Source organism: Corythoichthys intestinalis, chromosome 18 (assembly GCF_030265065.1).
Source record: "Corythoichthys intestinalis isolate RoL2023-P3 chromosome 18, ASM3026506v1, whole genome shotgun sequence".
NCBI classification, from domain to species: domain Eukaryota; kingdom Metazoa; phylum Chordata; class Actinopteri; order Syngnathiformes; family Syngnathidae; genus Corythoichthys; species Corythoichthys intestinalis.
The window spans coordinates 6,489,871-6,510,839 of NC_080412.1; the positions used below are offsets into that span (position 1 = coordinate 6,489,871).

At 37.3% G+C, this 20,969-nt stretch overlaps 1 protein-coding gene across 6 annotated transcripts in view; it reads left to right on the forward strand.

Annotated features, from left to right (window-relative positions):
* The first annotated feature begins 4,222 nt into the window (after positions 1-4,222).
* robo4 (roundabout, axon guidance receptor, homolog 4 (Drosophila)) overlaps positions 4,223-20,969 on the forward strand; it is an 89,650-nt gene continuing 72,903 nt past the window's right edge. For 4 of the 6 annotated variants that reach the window (XM_057821326.1, XM_057821329.1, XM_057821328.1 and 1 more), the window contains exon 1: positions 4,223-4,563. In XM_057821326.1, the coding sequence (XP_057677309.1) occupies positions 4,377-4,563 (187 nt within the window). In that variant the 5' untranslated portion in view covers positions 4,223-4,376. Of the gene's footprint in view, positions 4,564-16,995; positions 17,083-20,969 lie in introns of those variants that run through there. The other 2 variants (XM_057821327.1, XM_057821330.1) reach the window with 2 other exon arrangements.

Below are 20,969 nucleotides of genomic sequence, written 5' to 3' on the forward strand. Positions count from 1 at the left end.
CTAAGCAGCTGCACAGTCTGCGTATAGGCTAGGCCGGCCTTGATAAAATACATATAGTAATGCAAACTAAAGCTAATCTGCACAAAAATGTATATTTTAAATGATCTGCTTACAACAATGACTTACTAACTTATAACCAAAACAGTCATAAAAAGTGACACAATTGTGTAACGTGTTTAAGAATATACTGAGGGATGCATGATGTCCACTTCGTTGGACACATGGTTAATAATAAATTTCTATATATATTATACACAAATATTTCATATTCCAAACAGATATTATCTTTCCCTATATGTTACTTTGTATCTTTTTTTTTTAACCACTGTAGCTCTTTGGGCATAGAAGTATTGACAGGATATGCCATTTGCATTGTTGTTTTTGGCAGCCCTTTTAATTTTCGTTTTAGTCTAATTAGTCTTTTGGATTATAATACTTATTAGTCTTAGTCATATTTTAGTCATCTCAAAATGTATTTTTCTTGTAGTTTTAGTCGACGTTTACTAAAAATGTTTTTCGTGTGTAAAATTAAAAGTTTTTACTCCAAAAAATAAATAAATAAATAAATAAAGGTTTCCAACTATTTCGAATGAACATTGACAGATGAGCACACATTATTGTGTCTACAAGGACAACGCCAATTCGGTGATAATAAACACTTAGCAAGAAAACAGAACACTGTTTTCAATTAACTATACCTAAATGGACGCCACGAACTGCATGTAAAAAAAGTTGTCCGAGAGTTTAAGAGGACGCTTACGAATCCTATGCTAACGCTGTGAGTTACATTTAGTGTGTGATTATCATTCAGCATAGACCTTTAACGGCTAAAGCAACATCATCGTCATGAAAAAAATGTAGAAATGTTTTCGTTATAGTCATTGTTGACAAAAACAACATTGGCCCGTTGTAGTTGACATGGGTGGCAAGTTGTCGGCTAGCTTGGATTTGGAGGATATTTACTTGCAGTTACACCAACTGGCCACTGAATTTACCCCAATATAATATGGCAGGAGAGAGCACTCTTGAAGTTGCTTTGCTGTCAGTGGTGGATGGCGTATTCACTTATTTTTTACTCGAGTAAAAGTACAGATACAGGTGCAAAAAATATTTAAGTCAAAGTACAAGTATGTAAGAAATAATATACAAAAGTAAAAGTACAAAAGTACTTGTTTTAAAATTTAAAAATTTGAAAAAGTATTTTCTCCCGAAGCTAAAATGAAAAATTAGAACACCCCGTTAAATATTTATCAAGAAATGTTCACATATCAATGTCTGATCTTGTTTTTCTTTATGTCTGGAAAAGAAAGTGATTTAATTGGAGGTAAACAACAAAAAATGACATTGTTTTACACATTAAACCAAATACTGTATATCAACAAAAATGCATATTTTAGCTGAGGAAAAAGTTAGGACACCCTACCACCTAATAGCTAGTATTACCCCCTTTGGCTGAAATAACTTCAGTGAGACACTTTTTGTAGCCATCTATCAGTCTTTAGCATCGGTCTTGAAGGAAGTTTGCCCCACTCAACGCAGAATACTTTCAGCTGTGAGATGTTTGAGGGGTTCGTTGCATGTACAGTCCGTTTCAAGTCACTCCACTGCATCTGAATGGGATTAAGATCTGGGCTTCAACTCGGACTCTCCTTTTCTTCCTTTTCAGCCAGTCCTTGGTGGATTTACTGGTATTTTCTGGGTCATGGTCATGTTGCAGGGTCCAGTTTTGCTTCAGCTTTAATTTTTTCACTGATGATCTCACATGCTTCTCAAGCACCCCCTGATACACGATAGAATACATGATGGAATCTATGATGATGAGCTGGCCAGGTCCTGCTGCAGAAAAGCATCCCCAAACCACAACACTTACACCTCCATGCTTCACAGTTGGTATGAGGTTCTTTCTTCCATCTAGCCTTCATATTCTTCTTGGAGAGCAAAGGTTTCCTCCTTGCACACCTCCCATGAAGTTTAAACTTGTGAAGTCTCTTTCTGATTGTAGATGCATGCACTTTCACATCAACAGTAGCAAGAGCCTGATGACATTTTAGGGTTTTCGGAGACTTCTTTTAGCATCTTGCGGTCTGCTCTCAGGGTAAACTTGCTTGGACGACCAGACCTGGGCATGTTGTTAGTTGTTTTGAATGTCCTCTATTTGTAGACAATTTTCCGGACATTGCAATGGCTGATTTTATATTCTTTTGAAATCCCTTACCAGACTCATAAGATCTACAATCTTCTTTCTGAAGGCCTCAGACAGCTCCTTTCATCTCAACATGGTGTTTTCCCTCACTTCAACAGTCAGGGGCACACCAAACTAAATGTGAGGTTTAAAAAAAGGCAAGCCTCCTTCAAAACACTGGTTATTGATCTGATGATCTAATCTGAAGCAATACACCTGTGCGTGATATTAGCCATTGTAAGTGGGATTAAATGTTAAAATTGCATTTATTTAAAATGACATTTTATAGAAAGATATAAAAAAATCTTTTTTCAGTTTTAATTGGTTAGATCTATGACTTGAATCCCTTCAGGTTGGTAAAATTGATATTAAATATCCATATGACCAAATATGTTAGAAAAGACACAGGCTTCCATAGGATGTCCTATTTTTTTCACATGACTGTGTGTGTATATACAGTGGGGCAAATGCGTATTTAGTCAACCACTAATTGTGCAAGTTCTCCCACTTGAAAATATTAGAGAGGCCAGTAATTGTCAACATCAGTAAACTTCAACCATGACAGACAGAATGTGGGAAAAAACAGAACATAACATTGCTTGATTTTTAAAGAATTTATTTGCAAATCATGGTGGAAAATAAGTATTTGGTCGATACCAAAAGTTCATCTCAATACTTTGTCATGTACCCTTTGTTGGCAATAGCCAAGGCCAAACATTTTCTGTAACTCTTCACAAGCTTTTCACACACTGTTGCTGGTATTTTGGCCCATTCCTCCATGCAGATCTCCTGTAGAGCAGTGATGTTTTGGGCTGTCGTTGGGCAACACGGACTTTCAACTCCCTCCTCACCCCGTGGCGTCAAAATGCTAACAAGAATGGGGAGCAAAAATCCCAGAACCTCACGGGGGGATCTAGTCAATGACTTACAGAGAGCTGGGACCACAGTAACAAAGGCTACTATCAGTAACACTATGCGCTGCCAGGGACTCAAATCCTGCACTGCCAGACGTGTCCCCCTGCTGAAGAAAGTACATGTCCAGGCCCGTCTGCGGTTCGCTAGAGACCATTTGGATGATCCAGAAGAGGACTGGTAGAATGTGTTATGGTCAGCTGAAACCAAAAAATAACTTTTTGGTAAAAACACAGGTTCTCTTGTTTGGAGGAAAAAGAATACTGAATTGCACCATACCCACTGTGAAGCATGGGGGTGGAAACATCATGCCTTGGGGCTGTTTTTCTGCAAAGGGACCAAGACGACTGATCTGCGTAAAGGAAAGAATGAATGGGGCCAGGTATCGAGAGATTTTGAGTGATAATCTCCTTCCATCAGCAAGGGCATTGAAGATGAGACGTGGTTGGGTCTTTCAGCATGACAATGATCCCAAACACAAGCCAGGGCAACAAAGGAGTGGCTTCGTAAGAAGCATTTGAAGGTCCTGGAGTACCCTAGCCAGTCTCCAGGTCTCAACCCCGTAGAAAATCTGCGGAGGGAGTTGAAAGTCCGTGTTGCCCAACGACAGACCCAAAACATCACTGCTCTAGAAGATATCTGCATAGAGGAATGGGCCAAAATACCAGTAACACTGTGTGAAAAGCTTGTGAAGAGTTACAGAAAACAATTACAGGCCTCTGTATTATTTTCAAGTGGGAGAACTTGCACAATTAGTGGTTGACTAAATAGTTATTTGCCCCATTGTATATATATAATATACTGATCTAAAGAAGAATTGTTAATATTTAAAAATGATAGCAGCCCAAAATAGCACAAACGAATTACATCATTTTTCTATAAATTTTCAACTGATAGGGGTACAGTTCAACTGATAGGGGTACAACTTCACAGAGACAGATATTTGTTACAACTTACATGACAGTCTGTATTTTCACAGCATGAGATCTGAATCTTTTTTTTTTTTTTGACTTGTTTTTTGGGGTGTTGGCAGAAGGGTGGGGGGTGGTTATTGGTTTCCTCCAACTTCTCCCTCCTCTTTTCCATCTCTCTTGGGAAAGGGACCCAATGAGGTGGATGAATGGTAACAAAGAGGCATTAAATTAAAGAGGGTGTGATAAAAGGTTCACAGGCATGCTTATTAGATCATTATGTTAAATTTATGTAGGTTTTTACTCAGTAAAACCAATGTAGGTTTTTGGACTTGCATGCAGATAGTAAAGGCAGGGCTTTTGGACTCAAGATGAAGGTCAGTGCATGGCTACTCATTGCGTCATGGCTCTACGCTTGGGCTGAGTACTCTCAGTGGTGCAAATGTCAGGATCTCTGTCCAACAGAACTGGAGGATAAGAAGTCAAAGAAGGTGCATTTTCACAATCTGCTCGGTCACAAGCACACACTTCTCAGGAGCAGGTCCCACCACAGAAAAGGTAAGCTCTTGAATTTATTTTTAGTCATATTGGTATGACATTTTGCTAAGGCTGCGGATTGTGTCATCACCAGTTAGACCTTGAATAATAAAGCAAAACCAAAATTGTTGTTTGGTGTTGTTTCACAGGTCTCCCTTAGATCAGAGATAATTTGGCATCCTCAAAATTAGTATTATTTGTTTTTGTGAAATGTGTTTTTGTGAAAGTTTTGAAAGGGTGGTTTTTAGATGAAATTTAATTTAGGATTTTAATGGCCAAAATGACAAGCGTGAACCCGCCCATCGCAAAGCAAAACTGAAGATGAGATGCAAGGGCGTAGGTTTGCATAGGGACGGTAGGGACATAAAACTACCAACTTTTTAGGATGCTCAGATTGTCCCCACCAACTTTTAAGCAACTGTATTTACATTATATAATGACTTCAGTTATAAAGTAATTTACATTCTTCCCATGTGTTAACGGGATAGAATTGACCATACCATTATTAAGTGAATTATTTTCATTATGTTCAGGCTTACATTTACCCCTTTTGACTTGACTTCCCTTGACTTCCCCCTCATACGTACGTTTGATTGGCTGGTGAGTTATACAACATGCCGCCTCCTAAGCCCCTTCGAATTGGAGGAATGTTAGATTTTTTTTTTCTTAGCAAGCAGCACCAGCAACCACTGCAAGTAATTTAAAAAGACGTCAATGTTGTGAGGTGGGGAACATACCACAAATTTTGCTACTGAAAGTCCGACCTGTATCAGAGTTAGCATAACATTAAACTGTGGATTTTCTAACCCTCAAAACTAACAACTCCTGTATGTTTTCTACTGTTAACTTTAATTAATATATGAGAAATGTAGTGAATCGAGGTTTACCGCCTTCTCCCCAGTTATCATTTCTATTCTTTTATGTGGTCCTAAAGCAGCTCAAAGGAGCTTTCATTTTTTTGTTGAGTTTGGCTGTGCTTGTCGACAAAAGCAGTAGTGTTTTACCTGAAGGAAGGCTCAATTTTGATGTATTTTTGTTATTCCCTAACTGAAGTTTTTTTCAGTTGTATTAAATGTCTTTATTTAGACAGACAATGTTGAGTGGTCCTAACACAAATGTTCATATTTTGCATTCCTGGATAGTTAAGAGATGATTAAAAATTTTGTATTTTTTGTGTATGTTAATATACTTGAAGTCATGTTCAAATATTGCAATTTAAGTTTGCTGATAAAATACAGACATTTATTCTTGAGGTTTTCAAGATGTTTCCTTAGGATTTTTTGAAAACAAGTTTGAATCGAACGGTTTTATCACTTGAACCAATAATTCAGTACATTTATTTTGTATTGGTCATTTAGCCTTTCAATTAATTGGGTTCATATTTGTGAGAAATGTTGTCCTGACCCCCGTTCACCCAATCTGTTTGGTCCCCAGCAAAAAGTGTACATCCAGGTTATGTTATAAAATCCCTCCCAATATTGAGACCAAACCTACGCCCTTGGAGATCTTATTCGTGTCTCATTTACATCTCTGAGAAGTGAATCAGCAATAACTGAGACCAAAGTGGTTTTCTTGTCTCGCGAGAAGTAAGTCTCATACTGAGCATTACATGAGAAGGTCTTGAGAATAGTTCTACTGGCACGACTTCTCAATAAAGTCTCACAGCTGTCTCCTTTCAAGATCTCACCAAGAGACAATGAGGAGATCTTGTGTTGATCTCAAATGCGTCTCAATTTGATCTCTTTACTTAGACTCACAATCTCCGTCATGTCTCAGTTAAAGATATGGATGAGCAAAGTATTTTATTTCTTAAACTTGCCTCAGAGCTGCCTCTTTTACTGATCTCGCCAAGCAACTCTATATTGTGCCAGTCACAAATATTTCTCAATTTGGTCTTCCAGTCTGCAATTGCTCATTTTGGGTTCTCAAGATTCTTTCATTGCAAGAAAGAGTAGTGTCTGCTCTGACAAGTCCAATCACATCCTAATTCATGTCATGCCAAAATCTGAGAGAATAATATCATCGTTCAAATAATTAAATAACATCTGGTTGTTGAAATTCGCCCCCCCGGCCAAGACGCACTCGGGAACAGCGACAGCCAAAACAAGTGCCACTCGGCTGACGCTGCCCCCGCGCGCACCAACCGGGAAGGCAGAACTTCGCGCGTTCTCTCTGATATTAACCCTTTGTACTGACTCCATGTTCCAAAAGTTTGAAAAAGACTCGCCGAAAGCAGGTTGACAATTTATTCGTCGACAATGGTAAAAAACAAGGCAAAAACAGACGACGGAGGGACAATTCTGGATCCAAAACAAGGCTACATGTTTCCGAGCAGCAAAAATCTGTGTTATCTCAGTGTCCAGTCTTTTTAAAGTCTTTGCTGAGGCGGGCCTTGTCGAAGGCGTTTCTGGCCGTTGCTTTTGGGTCATCCCCTCTGTGGCCGGTTTCGGGCGAGTTAGGTTCGTGCGCGGATTGGGACGCCCGCTATCAACTTTGCTGTCCGGGCTGGTTGTACTTGTTTTAGGACAAAGCGCTTTGTCCTTGGACTTTGCTGGGAGAGCTGATTGCAAGAGTTGGTGCGTCAATCTTGTGATAAGACGGCATTGTGTATCTCTTCTATTTCTTCTCATTAAACTATGGTGTGCTATTTATTTTATATTAGTAGTGTAGTCCTACCGTAAATATAAAAATGATACTATTTCCTGATTAATTATATTACGTGTATTAGAGTAATGCAAACAATTAGACGGTGCCTACGAGAACCTGTACCATATGTATGTGTTAGACTGTATATGTGTTAGACTAATGCAAACAATTATATGGTGTGTGCGATGACGATATCTTTTCCCCTTCATGATTCATTTGGTTCATCTGGTTCAATGTACAAATTAGAGATGTGACCGAAAAATCGGCCGCTACAAATGCATTATGGGTTTTGGTTTTTGAAGACTGAAAGTTTACCACCAGATAGTGTGAAGAACCTTAGTCCTCTTTTCTATGACGTGATCAAAACACGGTGAGAGGCAGCATGCTGGCTGACACTGTCTTGCTAAAACTACTGGCTCACAGGCATCATGTCTGCAATTTGGAAGTTTTTTTGAAGTATCTAAAAAGTATATAAATTATCAAATGAAGCAAAAATAAATAAATAAATTTGCTTCATCGCTGCTACACGCCCTTTCTGAAGTTGCTCTCCATTGATGTGCCGCGTCATATCGAGTACAGTGCACCTGAGCCTGTACATGGCTCAGTGGTAGACAACTTGTTCCTCAACTCAGTGGTTCTGAGTTCAATTCCCTGTCCTGATGAATTCATCTAAGTGTCCTTGAGCAAGACACTGAACCCCACATTGCTGCCTCACCAGTTGGTAGATGAGGATATAGTGTCAAAGCGATTTGAGTGCCATTTCCACTTATGAGAGTTTTTCTGAATTGAGAAAACCAGATTTGAGCAATCTCCTTTTATTTCAATGATGTCTTTCCTAATTTTGAGTCATCACTTGCTCCTAATTAGGAGCACAAACTCAGAAACAAATAAGCACAGAATGAGATAAATTTGAAATGATCAAAATCATCTCACGAGATGAGATAAAGCAACAGATGAGTAGCAAATTTTTGCTGTGGCCTCCTGGCAACTTGGTGAGATCCATAATAGTAATTTTCGAGGACCTTTGAATGAAAATACAGCAATGAATCTCCTGCCACCATGTGCAGCTTTCAGGCCGCCCGAGACGCACTAGCATAAGCACATAGAAGATCAAGGTGAAATCCCTGTGTTAGGCGAAGTGTAACTTTGGCTTTTTAGCCCAAAATGTTATTGTGGCATTTATTGAGCTGCAATGCACAGATAAACTATGAATAAACATATGGAATTAAAGAATGTGAACATTTTCAAGCACCGCGAGAACTTCCAGCATGGAGACTCTAGGCTATTCACGCTTCTCTTGCGGCTGACCGAAGCTCACCACTTTAGGGCAAAAGGGCACAGAGGATTGATGTGAAATTCCATGTTCTCTGGCAAAATGTAACTTTGGCATTTTAACCCAAAATGTGGCACTCTGAGGTGGATTGACTGGTGCAAACCCCCCTAAAATGCAACAAAGAATGTGAAGTTCAGCTTTATAGACAACAAACAAGGCAATTGTGCTTTTTGAAGTTTTTTACTTACTTCACTTTTGACAATTTGTAGAGCTCTAACACACATATGTACGCTTATGTTCAAAATGACACGCATTTTTACAATAAAACACTTGACACATAACAATTGGTGTTCAAACGTCCATCTAGTCTGATCAATATGTAAATTTGATAGATTATATTATCCTAATTTGCCTAACAAAAGTCAGCTAGTTTAAAAGCTACGAATGCTAATGTATAACAATTCTCATTATAAATTGCTTACATGTAACTCCACAAACTGCTAGCTCTAAACTTAACTACAAATGCATACACATACAGTACATATATTAGCTGAAATAACTTACAGCCTTACGTGGGCCAAACCAGAGTACAGCTATCCTTTTTTAGACGTCTGAGTCTGCTACTGTCATACAAGGCAACAGTCCAGCCAGAACCAATGCTGCCACCAGAGGGCAGTGTATCCTTCATCATTAAACAAAATACAATACTTTTGGATAGTTATTTTGAGGTGCTTAAAGGGTTAATTCTGACTTAGGTGGAAATTCGAGTTACGTCACCGAACGTTAACTCGTTCGTAACACAAGGGCTACCTATATAAAAATGCTTGGAAGACAAGTTTTTTGGTGAGTTCAATCATTTCATCTCATTTTATTTTTTTTTTTACATTTTTTTGTCAATTTGTTTCATAAATAGTCTTAAACCAATGATAATAAATGACATATTTCATTTTATTATTCATGTATATAGAAATGTAAAGTGTATAACATAAAGATGTATAAAATATAATACAAGCTTTATAGATTGTACTAAAAAAAAAGGGAAAAAAAAAAAAAAATGGAGTCTCCACACAGGACCCAGGCTTGAACTCTTGATCGCAGAACTGTGAGTAGATGTGCTCACCACCCTTCTCCGTGCCACCCGCTTTTTTTTGTTTTTTTAAAAAAATTATTTACGAAAAATTGATTTACAAGTGTATGAAGTTTCCCAACTCTTGTTTCTGACTAGTTTTAAATTTGAATTATTTGAGGTAAGCATAGGTGTATTTAAAACTAAAAAATATGCAATCATTTTTGCATAAAAAAAAAACACACAAAAAAAAAAGCAGTTAATTGCGAGTTAACTATGAAAAGATGCGATTAAAAACTTAAATCACTTGATAACACTAATTACAATATTTTCATTTGATGTAATTCAGTCGTGGAATGTAACGAAGTAAAAGTACTTGGTTACTGGCCCCGATACCGATACCTGGCTGTGCAGTATCGGCCAATACCGATACCATACCGATACCACCTCGATTATATATATATATATATATATATATATATATATATATATATATATATATATATATATAATTTTTTTTTTCTTTTTTTTTCCCAAAGAGCTACATAATTGGATGTGAAATCATTGCTATCAAGGCTTTGTCAGGCTGTTGCTTACCTTTGCAAAATAGGAAAAAGACTAGTACAAAGTATAATACTAGCCCAACAGTAAGAAAGTAAAAATAAGTTCATAATAATAAACTCTGAATGAACTGAGGGTACTTTTTTTAAACCTCTCAAAGGCCAAACAGTGCAACTTTCATGAAATTATTGTCACATTCTGCTGCTGGTTAGATTGTGTTTTGTTGCTGGGCTGTTAGTGGGGGCGTTCCTGACGTCGCACCTGAATCCAATGTGGGCTCACCAACGCAGCATTTAAGCACGGGTGAGCCCAGAGAAGGCTGCCGAGATATTTGCTTTGCTGATCGCCATTTGACAGCTCGCACTATAGTCTCGCTAGATTTGCTTGTTACGCCCCTGCATTGGGTTTTTTCTGTTAGTGTGCTGCACTCGTTTGTAACCTCTACCCTGTGCAGGTATTTGAGTGTTTTTATTTTGGCTTTTTGGCTCGCTGCCTATTGTCTTAGTTAACCTTTGAGTTTGTAGTATTGAGCTCCGTCGACCTGCTGTCACGGACTCCTTTCGCGTGTTATTTTTTGTTTGCAATCATTAAACCCTTGTACTTATCCCCCGGTTGTTGTCCACTTCGAGGTCCAACCTTGTTTCCGCATTTGCGGACGCTACAATTATAAGAAATAATAATTGACCACAGCATCCCGTCTCTCTATTAGCCTCCTTTTTTTGGGGGGGGGGGGGGGGGGGGGTCCCTTATTTCTATTTCTGAAAGGTGGCAACCCTACTTTGGAAACAGTTCCCAAATTACTGCAGCATTTCTTTCAGTAAAAGACAATAAAAGTAAAGTAGACGTAGTGAACTGACCAGAGATTTATGAGGGGCCGTACAAGATATTTTTCATTCTGGCCCTCTCACACACATACATTCTCCTTTCACATACATATATATTCACTCTCACACACATACATTCTCCTTTCACATCCATACATTTTTACTTTCACATTCATACATTTTCACTCTCACATTCATACATTTTTACTTTCACATTCATACATTTTCACTCTCACATTCATACATTTTTACTTTCACATTCATATTTTCACTCTCACATTCATACATTTTCACTCTCACATTCATACATTTTTACTTTCACATTCATACATTTTTACTTTCACATTTATACATTTTTACTTTCACATTTATACATTTTCACTCTCACATTTATACATTTTCACTCTCACATTCATACATTTTTACTTTTACATTTATACATTTTCACTCTCACATTCATACATTTTTACTTTCACATTTATACATTTTTACTTTCACGTTTATTTTTCAAAGTACTTTTATTTTGAAATAATACATCAGAATTTTATCAGAGTGCTTTAGTTCAATACTTGGGGTAGTCTAGTATACCCCAGAAGTGGGACCGTCCCGGGATATCAGCCAGATTTTTTTAAATCAATTTTTGAAATCAGGCGAAATGACAGCTAAAATAGGCAATTTTCAAAGTACTTTTATTTTGAAATGATACATCAGAATTTTATCAGTGTACTTTAGTTCGAGTCTTGGGGTCGTCTAGTATACCTCAGAAGTGGAACCGTCCCAGGATATCAACCAGATTTTTTTTAAATCAATTTTTGAAATCGGGCGAAATGACAGCAAAAATGGGCAATTTTCAAAGTACTTTTATTTTGAAATGATACATCAGAATTTTATCAGAGTACTTTAGTTCGAGTCTTAGGGTCGTCTAGTATACCTCAGAAGTGGACCCGTCCCGGGATATCAGCCAGATATTTTTAAATTAAAATTTGAAATAAGGGTAAACGACAGAAATAACTAGCAATTTTCTAAGTAGTATTACTCGGAATTCCTAAATTATTTTTTATATCATAATACTTTAGTTTGGGTCTCGGGGTGCTCGAGTGCCTCTCTCAAGTGGACCCGTTTTTGGATGGCTTCCCGTTTTTTATTTATTCATATTTATTTTTTTCAATAAAGGGACTAGCGCTGTGAAGCCACCGGGGGACTTGCGCTGTGAAGCCACCGCGTTCCATTATGAAGCCAACGCGTTGCAGTACACAATGCAAACAATGATCCAAATGAGGGGCGGCTAGCTTGACTTCGTTTTTACGAGTGGAGGGTGGCTTGACCGCAGTAGTCTGGGAGCAGGTCATATTAGCTCCCGCTTGGACAGTTGAAGAGGTTCGAGAGTTGCTTGGTCTAAAAATGTCTCTCATTTCACTTTCAACTGCGTCATAATTAGCACTGTTGGGTGCAGTTGATTGTGTTCTTTGTCGCCGCTCGAGACAGGAAGCCAAAGAAGTTAGTTTCTGGGGTCGACAAAATGTTTTGCAAAAGTCCAACTGCTTGCCGAAGTGATTGTGCGTCCTCTTCCTTGTTATTTTATGAACAGTAACCCGCGTCAGGTTCTCAGCCAATCAGAGCTTACCAGTCAGAGCTAGCCAATCAGAGCTGGCTTCCGTTTCAACTAGACTCCTTCCGTTTTCACTATACTTTCACTCATACATACATACATTCTCCTCTCACGTTCATACATACTTTCCTCACATACATATATATTCACTCTTATACACATATATTTTATTTATACAAACATACGTTTCATAGACTAAAAATGTGTGAATGTGAGAGTAAACATGTATGAATATAAGATTGAAAATGTATAAACGTGAGAGAGAAAATGTATAAACGTGAAAGTAAAAATGTATAAATGTGAAAGTAAAAATGTATGAATGTAAGAGTGAAAATGTATAAATGTAAAAGTAAAAATGTATGAATGTGAGAGTGAAAATGTATAAATAGGAAAGTAAAAATGTATGAATGTGAGAGTGAAAATGTATAAATAGGAAAGTAAAAATGTATGAATGTGAGAGTGAAAATGTATAAATAGGAAAGTAAAAATGTATGAATGTGAGAGTGAAAATGTATAAATGTAAAAATAAAAATGTATGAATGTGAGAGTGCAAATGTATAAATGGGAAAGTAAAAATGTATGAATGTGAGAGTAAATATGTATAAATGTGAAAGTAAAAATGTATAAATGTGAAAGTAAAAATGTATGAATGTGAGAGTGAAAATGTATGCATGTGAGAGTGAAAATGTATGAATGTGAGTGTGAAAATGTATAAATGTGAAAGTAAAAATGTATGAATGTGAGAGTGAAAATGTATGAATGTGAGAGTGAAAATGTATGAATGTGAAAGTAAAAATGTATGAATGTGAAAGGAGAATGTATGCATGTGAGAGGAGAATGTATGTGTGTGAGAGGGCCAGAATGAAAAATGTCTTGTACGGCCCCTCATAGAGATTGTTGCACCTGTCCAGCGCCCTTCCTCTGGATAGCAGTCCTGCTCTTGCAGGCTCAAATTCGTTGTGTTCGTTCACGTTTCGTCTTCACATGTTTTATCAGGTTCGAGGTATTGAAACTGGCCGATTTAACTCCACATCTCGAAACTTTCAGGCCGCAAATCTTGCACGCAGCCATTGATTTTAATTGACGGGATTTCTATTTTGAAATATTTCCCCACCGCCGCAAAGTCGCCATGTCGGCCATGTCATTGGTCAGAAGTGGCTATTGGCCCGTTCTCATTGGTCTGGAGCAGGCCAATAGCGATAGCTGTTTGGTGTTCACGTGTCATCACACAACACAGAGACAAAGTGTAGTGAGCGCCAGGAGAAAAAAAAAAGGCTGCGGTCAAATGTTATAATAATGGACCGGTAAATGGTATCGGCGCCGTCTTTGTTGGTACTCGCCGATACCGATACCACCATTTTGGGCCGGATCGGCGCCCCCTGCCGATACTAGTATCGGTATCGGTGCATCTTTAGTTACTATACTTAAGTACATTTTTTGTGAAGCTGTACTTGAGTACAAATATAAAGTACGGTAGTCCTTTTAACTTCACTACATTTACAACACGTAGCTCTACTTTTTACTCCACTACTTTTGTAATTGTCGCCTGCATTACACGTTACTTTTGTTTGTTTTCCTTTTTCCTCATGGTGAATTGATAGTTTCGTTTTCATGCCACGATCGATAAGCCACGTGCAACTATACCGTAATTGAGCACTAGAGGAAGCAACACGAGTACAAGCAAGATATGGCAGGTGAACAAGATATTGACCAATAGAAACCACTCTTGTACAGTAGGTGACGGTATGCACCTGATAGTTGCTTGCAATCCGCCATTAAGCTTAAGTTTACTATGCTCGCAGCGTCACGATGTAAACGACCCCTAAGTTTCGGTCACTATAAGCCGCTACTTTTTTCCTTCATTTTGAATCCTGCAGCTCATTGTCCAACGTGGCTTATTTGTTGATTTACTGTATTTGAGTTATTAGGTAACAATAACTCCATTTATGTCCAACTCGAATCTTTTACATCCATTCAAAAGGGAGATAATTTGCCGGATAACACTAAATGATATCTGCAATAAGCATTCATTAATGCTCATGACAGTGTCATGTCATAATTATGATTGTCTGTTCATTCAGTCATTCATTCATTCATTTTCCATGCCGCTTTTGCTCACGAGCATCACTGTGGTGCTGGAGCCTATCCCAGCTAACTACAGGCAGGAGGCAGGGTACACCCTGAATTGGTTGCCAACCAATCACAGGGCACAATGAGACATACAATCTTTAATGCACACACTCATACCTATGGAAAATTTAGAGGGTTCAATCATCCTGCCACACCTGTTTTTAGGATGTGGGAGGAAACCAGTCCATAAAACCCACGCAGGCACAAGGAGAACATGCAAACTCCACACAGGAAGGGGGCCCAGGATTGAACCCTTGATCTCAGAACAGTGAGGTGGACGTGCTAACCACTCATCCACCATGCGGCCTTATGATTATCTAATGACAGTCTTATCCCGCCAAATAAAGTGTTACCAAATACCATAAGTAGCAATTAATGAAACAACTGGAAAAGTAACTGAAGAAATAATAAGATAAGAACATGAATTTTGATTGTTATTTACATCCATAGCGCTGCAATGCACGCTAGGAGGCATGTCTGACAACAACAGTGTTGACAGCAGGTGGCAGCAGAGGTTGACTGTCTCCCCAAGGGGAGCAGAGATGGCCAAATGAAGCTTCTTGAAGCAATAAAGCTTTGCAGCCAATTGGTTTGAAGCTTCATGGTAGTTCATTTGGTCTTATGACATTTGTATGATGTTGCTATCAAATAAAGTGTTACCGGTTAATATCTTTTGGTGTAAACATCCCATAATACAGTGAGGACAGCTTCGACTTATAGTCCAGTGCGGCCTATCAATGAACAAATGTTGTTTTCGTGTCAAATGTGGTGCTACATTTTTGCATCAGGAGAAAATACTTTTAGTTTTTACTTGTAAAGTGAATTTTTTTAAGTATTAACATTAATTTTTTGAATTAATCACGTTAAAATATTTGACGCATTTAACGCATGCGCAGAATGACCCGCTCATGCATTGCCTCAAACAGATTACAGTGACACCGTTTTTTGCACCTTGAGAGCTAAGAGGCAGAGAAGGGCGAGTGGACACAGACATTCATTGGACCACGCCGTTTATTGGCATAAGCTTCGGCAACTCTTTCACAACAAACATACATATCATTTAATGAAAGCACAGCAAAAATAATATTCCATATTCCTATCTCTCAAAAAAAAAAAGTTCACAAAAAGAAAATCGCTTCAATTGTTTAGCTCAACAAATACACTGGATGGCAATATTTAGTCACAATATACAAACTATTAGAGGTCTTGTACGTCGTGAAGTACTTAAATGACCGTGAAGTACAATGGATGGACCAGTAAACAGGGAACTACGGCATCAGTCGAGGAACAAAACACACTTATTGGCTTGATTTCTAAGTAATTTATTACTCGCCTTTGACATCTTGTGGTGTATTTCAGTCACCACCTTACGTAGTAAAAGACACTGTGGAAGAACGGCAGGGAGCCCATGTGACGTCCCGCTCGGCCACGTCAACAATGGCGAGCTATTAGTTTATTTTTTGATTGAAAAACAGAAAACAGATTTTATTAAAACGAAAACATTAAGAGGGGTTTTAATATTACTATAACTTGTACTCAAATTTATCTTTTAAGAACTACAAGTCTTTCTATCCGTGGATCCCTTTAACAGAAAGAATATTCATAATGTTAATACCATTTTATGGATTTATTGTTATAATAAACAAATATAGTACTTATGTACAGTATGTCGAATGTTTATGTCTTGTGTCTTATCTTTCCATTTCTACAATAATTTACAGAAAAAATTTGGCATATTTTAGAGATGGTTTGAATTGCGATTAATTAATTTTTAAGCTGTGATTAACTTGATTAAAAATGTAAACGTTTGACAGCCCTAAATATATGTGTATGTATAGTATATATATACACACACTTTTACTTTTTCTTGTCAATTTTAAAGCATGTACTTTTGTACTTTTACCTGAGTATTTTTTCTTGGATACTTATACTTTTATCTAAGAATTTTTTGCAACATTATATATACTTTTACTCACGTTAAAAAAAGTGAGTACTTCATCCACTACTGATTTTTTTTTTTTTTTTACAATTACAATCAAATACATAGGTTTGTGATGTATTTTTATTTTGAATGCAGAAACAGCTTTCTTCCTGGGTTCATTCCTGGGATATAGTTGCTCAATGCCCACAAAAATAGAAGGGATGGATGAAACTATGGTCATGGTTATTTCCTAATTTTGAAATCAAATTCATCAATGTATGCCTTATTTGTATTTATTTATTTTGAGTATTATTGAGTGGTGCCTCTTATTTTGAAAGGTACCCTCTTAGTACGTTAGCGGGCAATTTGATGTCTGCACTCTGCAGTCAGAGTACAAAATTATATTGGGAAACTTAGGCAAGACACGCTAAGAGAACCGTTTGGAGCTCGTCGTCATGTCCCGTGTTGATTTCACACTTCTCTGCTTGATAGGTGTACTTCTTTTACCAGGTAAATGTCTCAAATAACAGTGTATGTCTTTTGTAAAATATGATGTTGTCCAATTACATTATATCACCTATTAATATATGTTTTTAAAATGACGATTTAATGGCTGACAATGTTTATTTTATAAGTAAGGGGGTGTACGTTGGTGTTTAAAGTTTAGCGAAGTTTAAAAGCATATTGTTGTCATCTGTGAACTTAATGTGCGTTTGACGATTTCTCTCAAGTGTTTTAGACACCATATATCTATAATGATGCATTGTTTTTTTCCCCCTTTGGATTAAATTAATTAATATTACAATAATGTTCCATTGTGTATTGTTAATTGATATCACATGCATTTCCGGTTCTCATGAATGAAGGATCCATTAAAGATAGGTTGTACCATTATTGATGAATAACATTTAATCAAATTGTTTTTGCATCAAGATCCAATTTGAGTAAATTGTCTTTTTATTGAATTACTCATGTACATTGATTGAATTACAAGTTGTTTTTCCTGTCAATTTTAAGTTTAGAAAAGCTCCATAGAATCAATATTTCATGCACACATTGGGATTTTAGTTTATTTAATCTTAAATATGCTGTTGAGAGGTTATGGGGTGTTTCCAGTCCCACTTTCAATCCCAGGTTCCTCAGTTTTTCTTGAATGCCTTGAGCTTCCTCTTCTATCAGGAAGCAGATCAGTCCCCGTTTCCTTGAATGTGGTCATCCACCTCCACAGGAAGCTCAAACAATAGCATTTATTTTTTACACCCTGCAAACATTGTTTGGCAGTAGCTGGGTGTAAACACATTTGAACTGGGTTAGTATGACTATTAACTGAATTCAGAAATGATGGTTACACTGATACACTCATTTGGCTTTATCTTAAAATGGGTCAAAGAATCTTACTGTCTACCGGGCTACATTTTTCCACCTGTGGAATCCCTCTTCAACGGTGGAAAGTAACGAATTACATTCACTCTCTACATATAATCACATTTTAAAACGATTCCATTACGAACCCATAGCAAAAATTTGCTACTCATCTGTTGTTTAATCTCGTCTCGTGAGACGAATTTGATCATCTCAAATTGATCTCATTCTCTGCTTATTTGTTTCTGAGTTTGTGCTCCTGAGGGTACCCTTAAGAGCAAGTGATAAGTCAAAATGAGCAAAGACATCATTGAGACAAAGGAGAATGATTTGAGAAAACCAGATTTGAGCAACATTTGAGAAGAGAAATTCTCTTAATTAAAAATTGAGTTGTACAGCCCCTTTCAGGCACTCAAAGCGCTTTGACACTATACCCTCATCTACCTGCTGGTGACGCAACAACGTGGAGTTCAGTGTCTTGCTCAAGGATACTTAGATGAAATCATCAGGACAGAGAGTTGGACTCACAACCTCTGGGTTGGGAAACGACTTCTCTACGACTGAGCCATGCACGGGCTCAGATGCTTTGTACTCGATGTGACGCGGCACATCAATGGAAAGTAACTTCAGAAAGCACGTGTAGCAACGATGAAGCAAATTTATTTTATTTTGGTTCATTTAATAATTTATATATTTCTTTGATACATTGAAAAAAAAATTCCAAATCGCAGACATGTTGCCTGTGAACCTGTAGTTTTAGTGAGACATTGACGGCCAGCATGCTGCCTGTTTTGATTACGTCATCAAACAAAAGGACTAAGGTTCTTAACACTATTTTCTGTTAAACTTTCGGTCTTCGAAACCAAAAACCGATAATGCATTTGTAGTGGCCAATAGTTTTCGGCGCTGAATTTTCGGTCACATCTCTAATTTTTACATTGTACAAGATGAACCAAATGAACCAGATGTTATGTAATTATTTGACCAATTACAATATTATCTCGGATTTTGGCATGAGATGAATTAAGATGTGATTGGACATGTCAGAGCAGATACTACTTTTTCTTACAATGAAAGAATTTTGAAACCCCAAAATGAGCAATTGCAGACTGGAAGGAGATCAAATTGAGAAATATTTGTGACTGACACAATATAGGGTTGCTTGGTGAGAGTAAAAGAGGCAGCTTTGAGGCAAGTTTAAGAAATAAAATACTTTGCTCATCCATTTCTTTTACTGAGACATTACTGAGATGGTGACTCCAAGAAAGGAGATATAATTGAGACGCATTTGTGTTCGACACAATTACTTATAGTGGTCTCTTGGTGAGATCTTGAAAGGAAACAACTGTGAGACTTTTTTGAAAAATTGTGCCAGTAGAACTATTCTCAAGACCTTCTCATTTAATGCACACTATGATACTTACTTCTCATGAGACAAATTTGAGAAAACTGAGAAAACCACCCTGGTCTCGATTATTGGTGATTCACTTCTTAGAGATGTAAATGAGACATGAACAAGATCTCATCTTCAATTTTACTTTGCTATGGGAAGTTAAAATAAATAAATAAATAAATGACAAGAGCAGAGAGAGCGAGTGAGAGAAAGATACCAAGCAAAGAAAGACAATTTTGCGCCTGTGCGCAAATACCGCACCTGATTGGCTTTGATATCTGCAGCACCAGACAGCAACACATCATGGAAACACATAGAAACACAGTGATCCCTCGCTACTTCACGCTTCAAACTTTGCACCCTCAGTCCATCGCGGATTTAAAAAAAAAAAAATAAATAATAATAATAATACAGATGAGCTGTCCTGAGCCAATTTGAGTAGACTCACTATGAAGCATTTAATAAAACTAAATATTTTCCTACTACTTTAATCTTCCTTGATAATAAATCGTTGGGACAGTAACATGTTTAAAACTTATTCAGGGACTTCATAACCTATTGACATGACACGAGAAACGGGGCCGATTCGTAGTGGGCCTATTTTCAAAAACTTCAAATTCAAATATTTTCAAAACCAAAGCTGCTACTGACCTAAAACCAAAACAGGCACACACCTTCACCATATATGAGTCTCCATAAGCAGCGGCATCGAAAAATTCAAAGTTGTTCCCTTATAAAATCCTAATGATAAAAGTCTTAGATTTTACACTAGATGCACAAAAATCACCAAATGCAGAGATAATCACCAATATTTTCAGGATCAATCGCAATATTTAACATCATATGTTTTTGACCAAAATAGCAACTTAATTTTTTTTATTTACTGCAAGTTTTCCACAGCTATTAAATCACTCATTTTAACATCAGAAACTTAATACTTGATGAAAACTTGCAGAATAAATTATAAATAATATGTAAATAGATGATTAATAAATTCTATATACAATCACAACTTGTTATAGAATAGAATAGCCCTTTATAATCATTATACACTATATACTGTTCGCGAAAGAGGCTAGCGGCCGCCTGGCGTAAACAGAGCTTTTCTGGTGAAAATTGTTGTGAATAAATGCTTAAAGGATGCACTGCCCTCTGGTGGCAGCATTGGGTCTGGTTGGACTGTTTCCTTGTATGATTGAGAAGCAGACTCAGACGTCTGACATGGATAAAGGATAGCTGCGCTCTGGTTTGGCCCACATAAGACTGTAAGTTGTTTCACCTAATATATGTTTATGTATGCATTTGTAATTAACTATACAGCTATAGTTTGTGGAGATACGTGTGAGCGATTTGCTACGAGAATTCTAAATAAGTTAACATTCATAGCATTTAAGCGAGAAGACTATTGTTAGGCAAATTAGGCTAATTTAATCTACTACATATACATATTGATCAAACTAGACGGACGTTTGAACGCCAATTGTTTTGTGTCAAGTGTTTTATTGTTGAAATGCGTGTACATGTGTGTCATAGCTTTACAAATTGTCAAAGTGAAGGAAGAAAAAAGCTTCAAAAAGAACATTTGCCTTGTTTGCTGTCTGTAAAGCTGAACAACTTCACGTTTAGTGAGGACAGAACACAT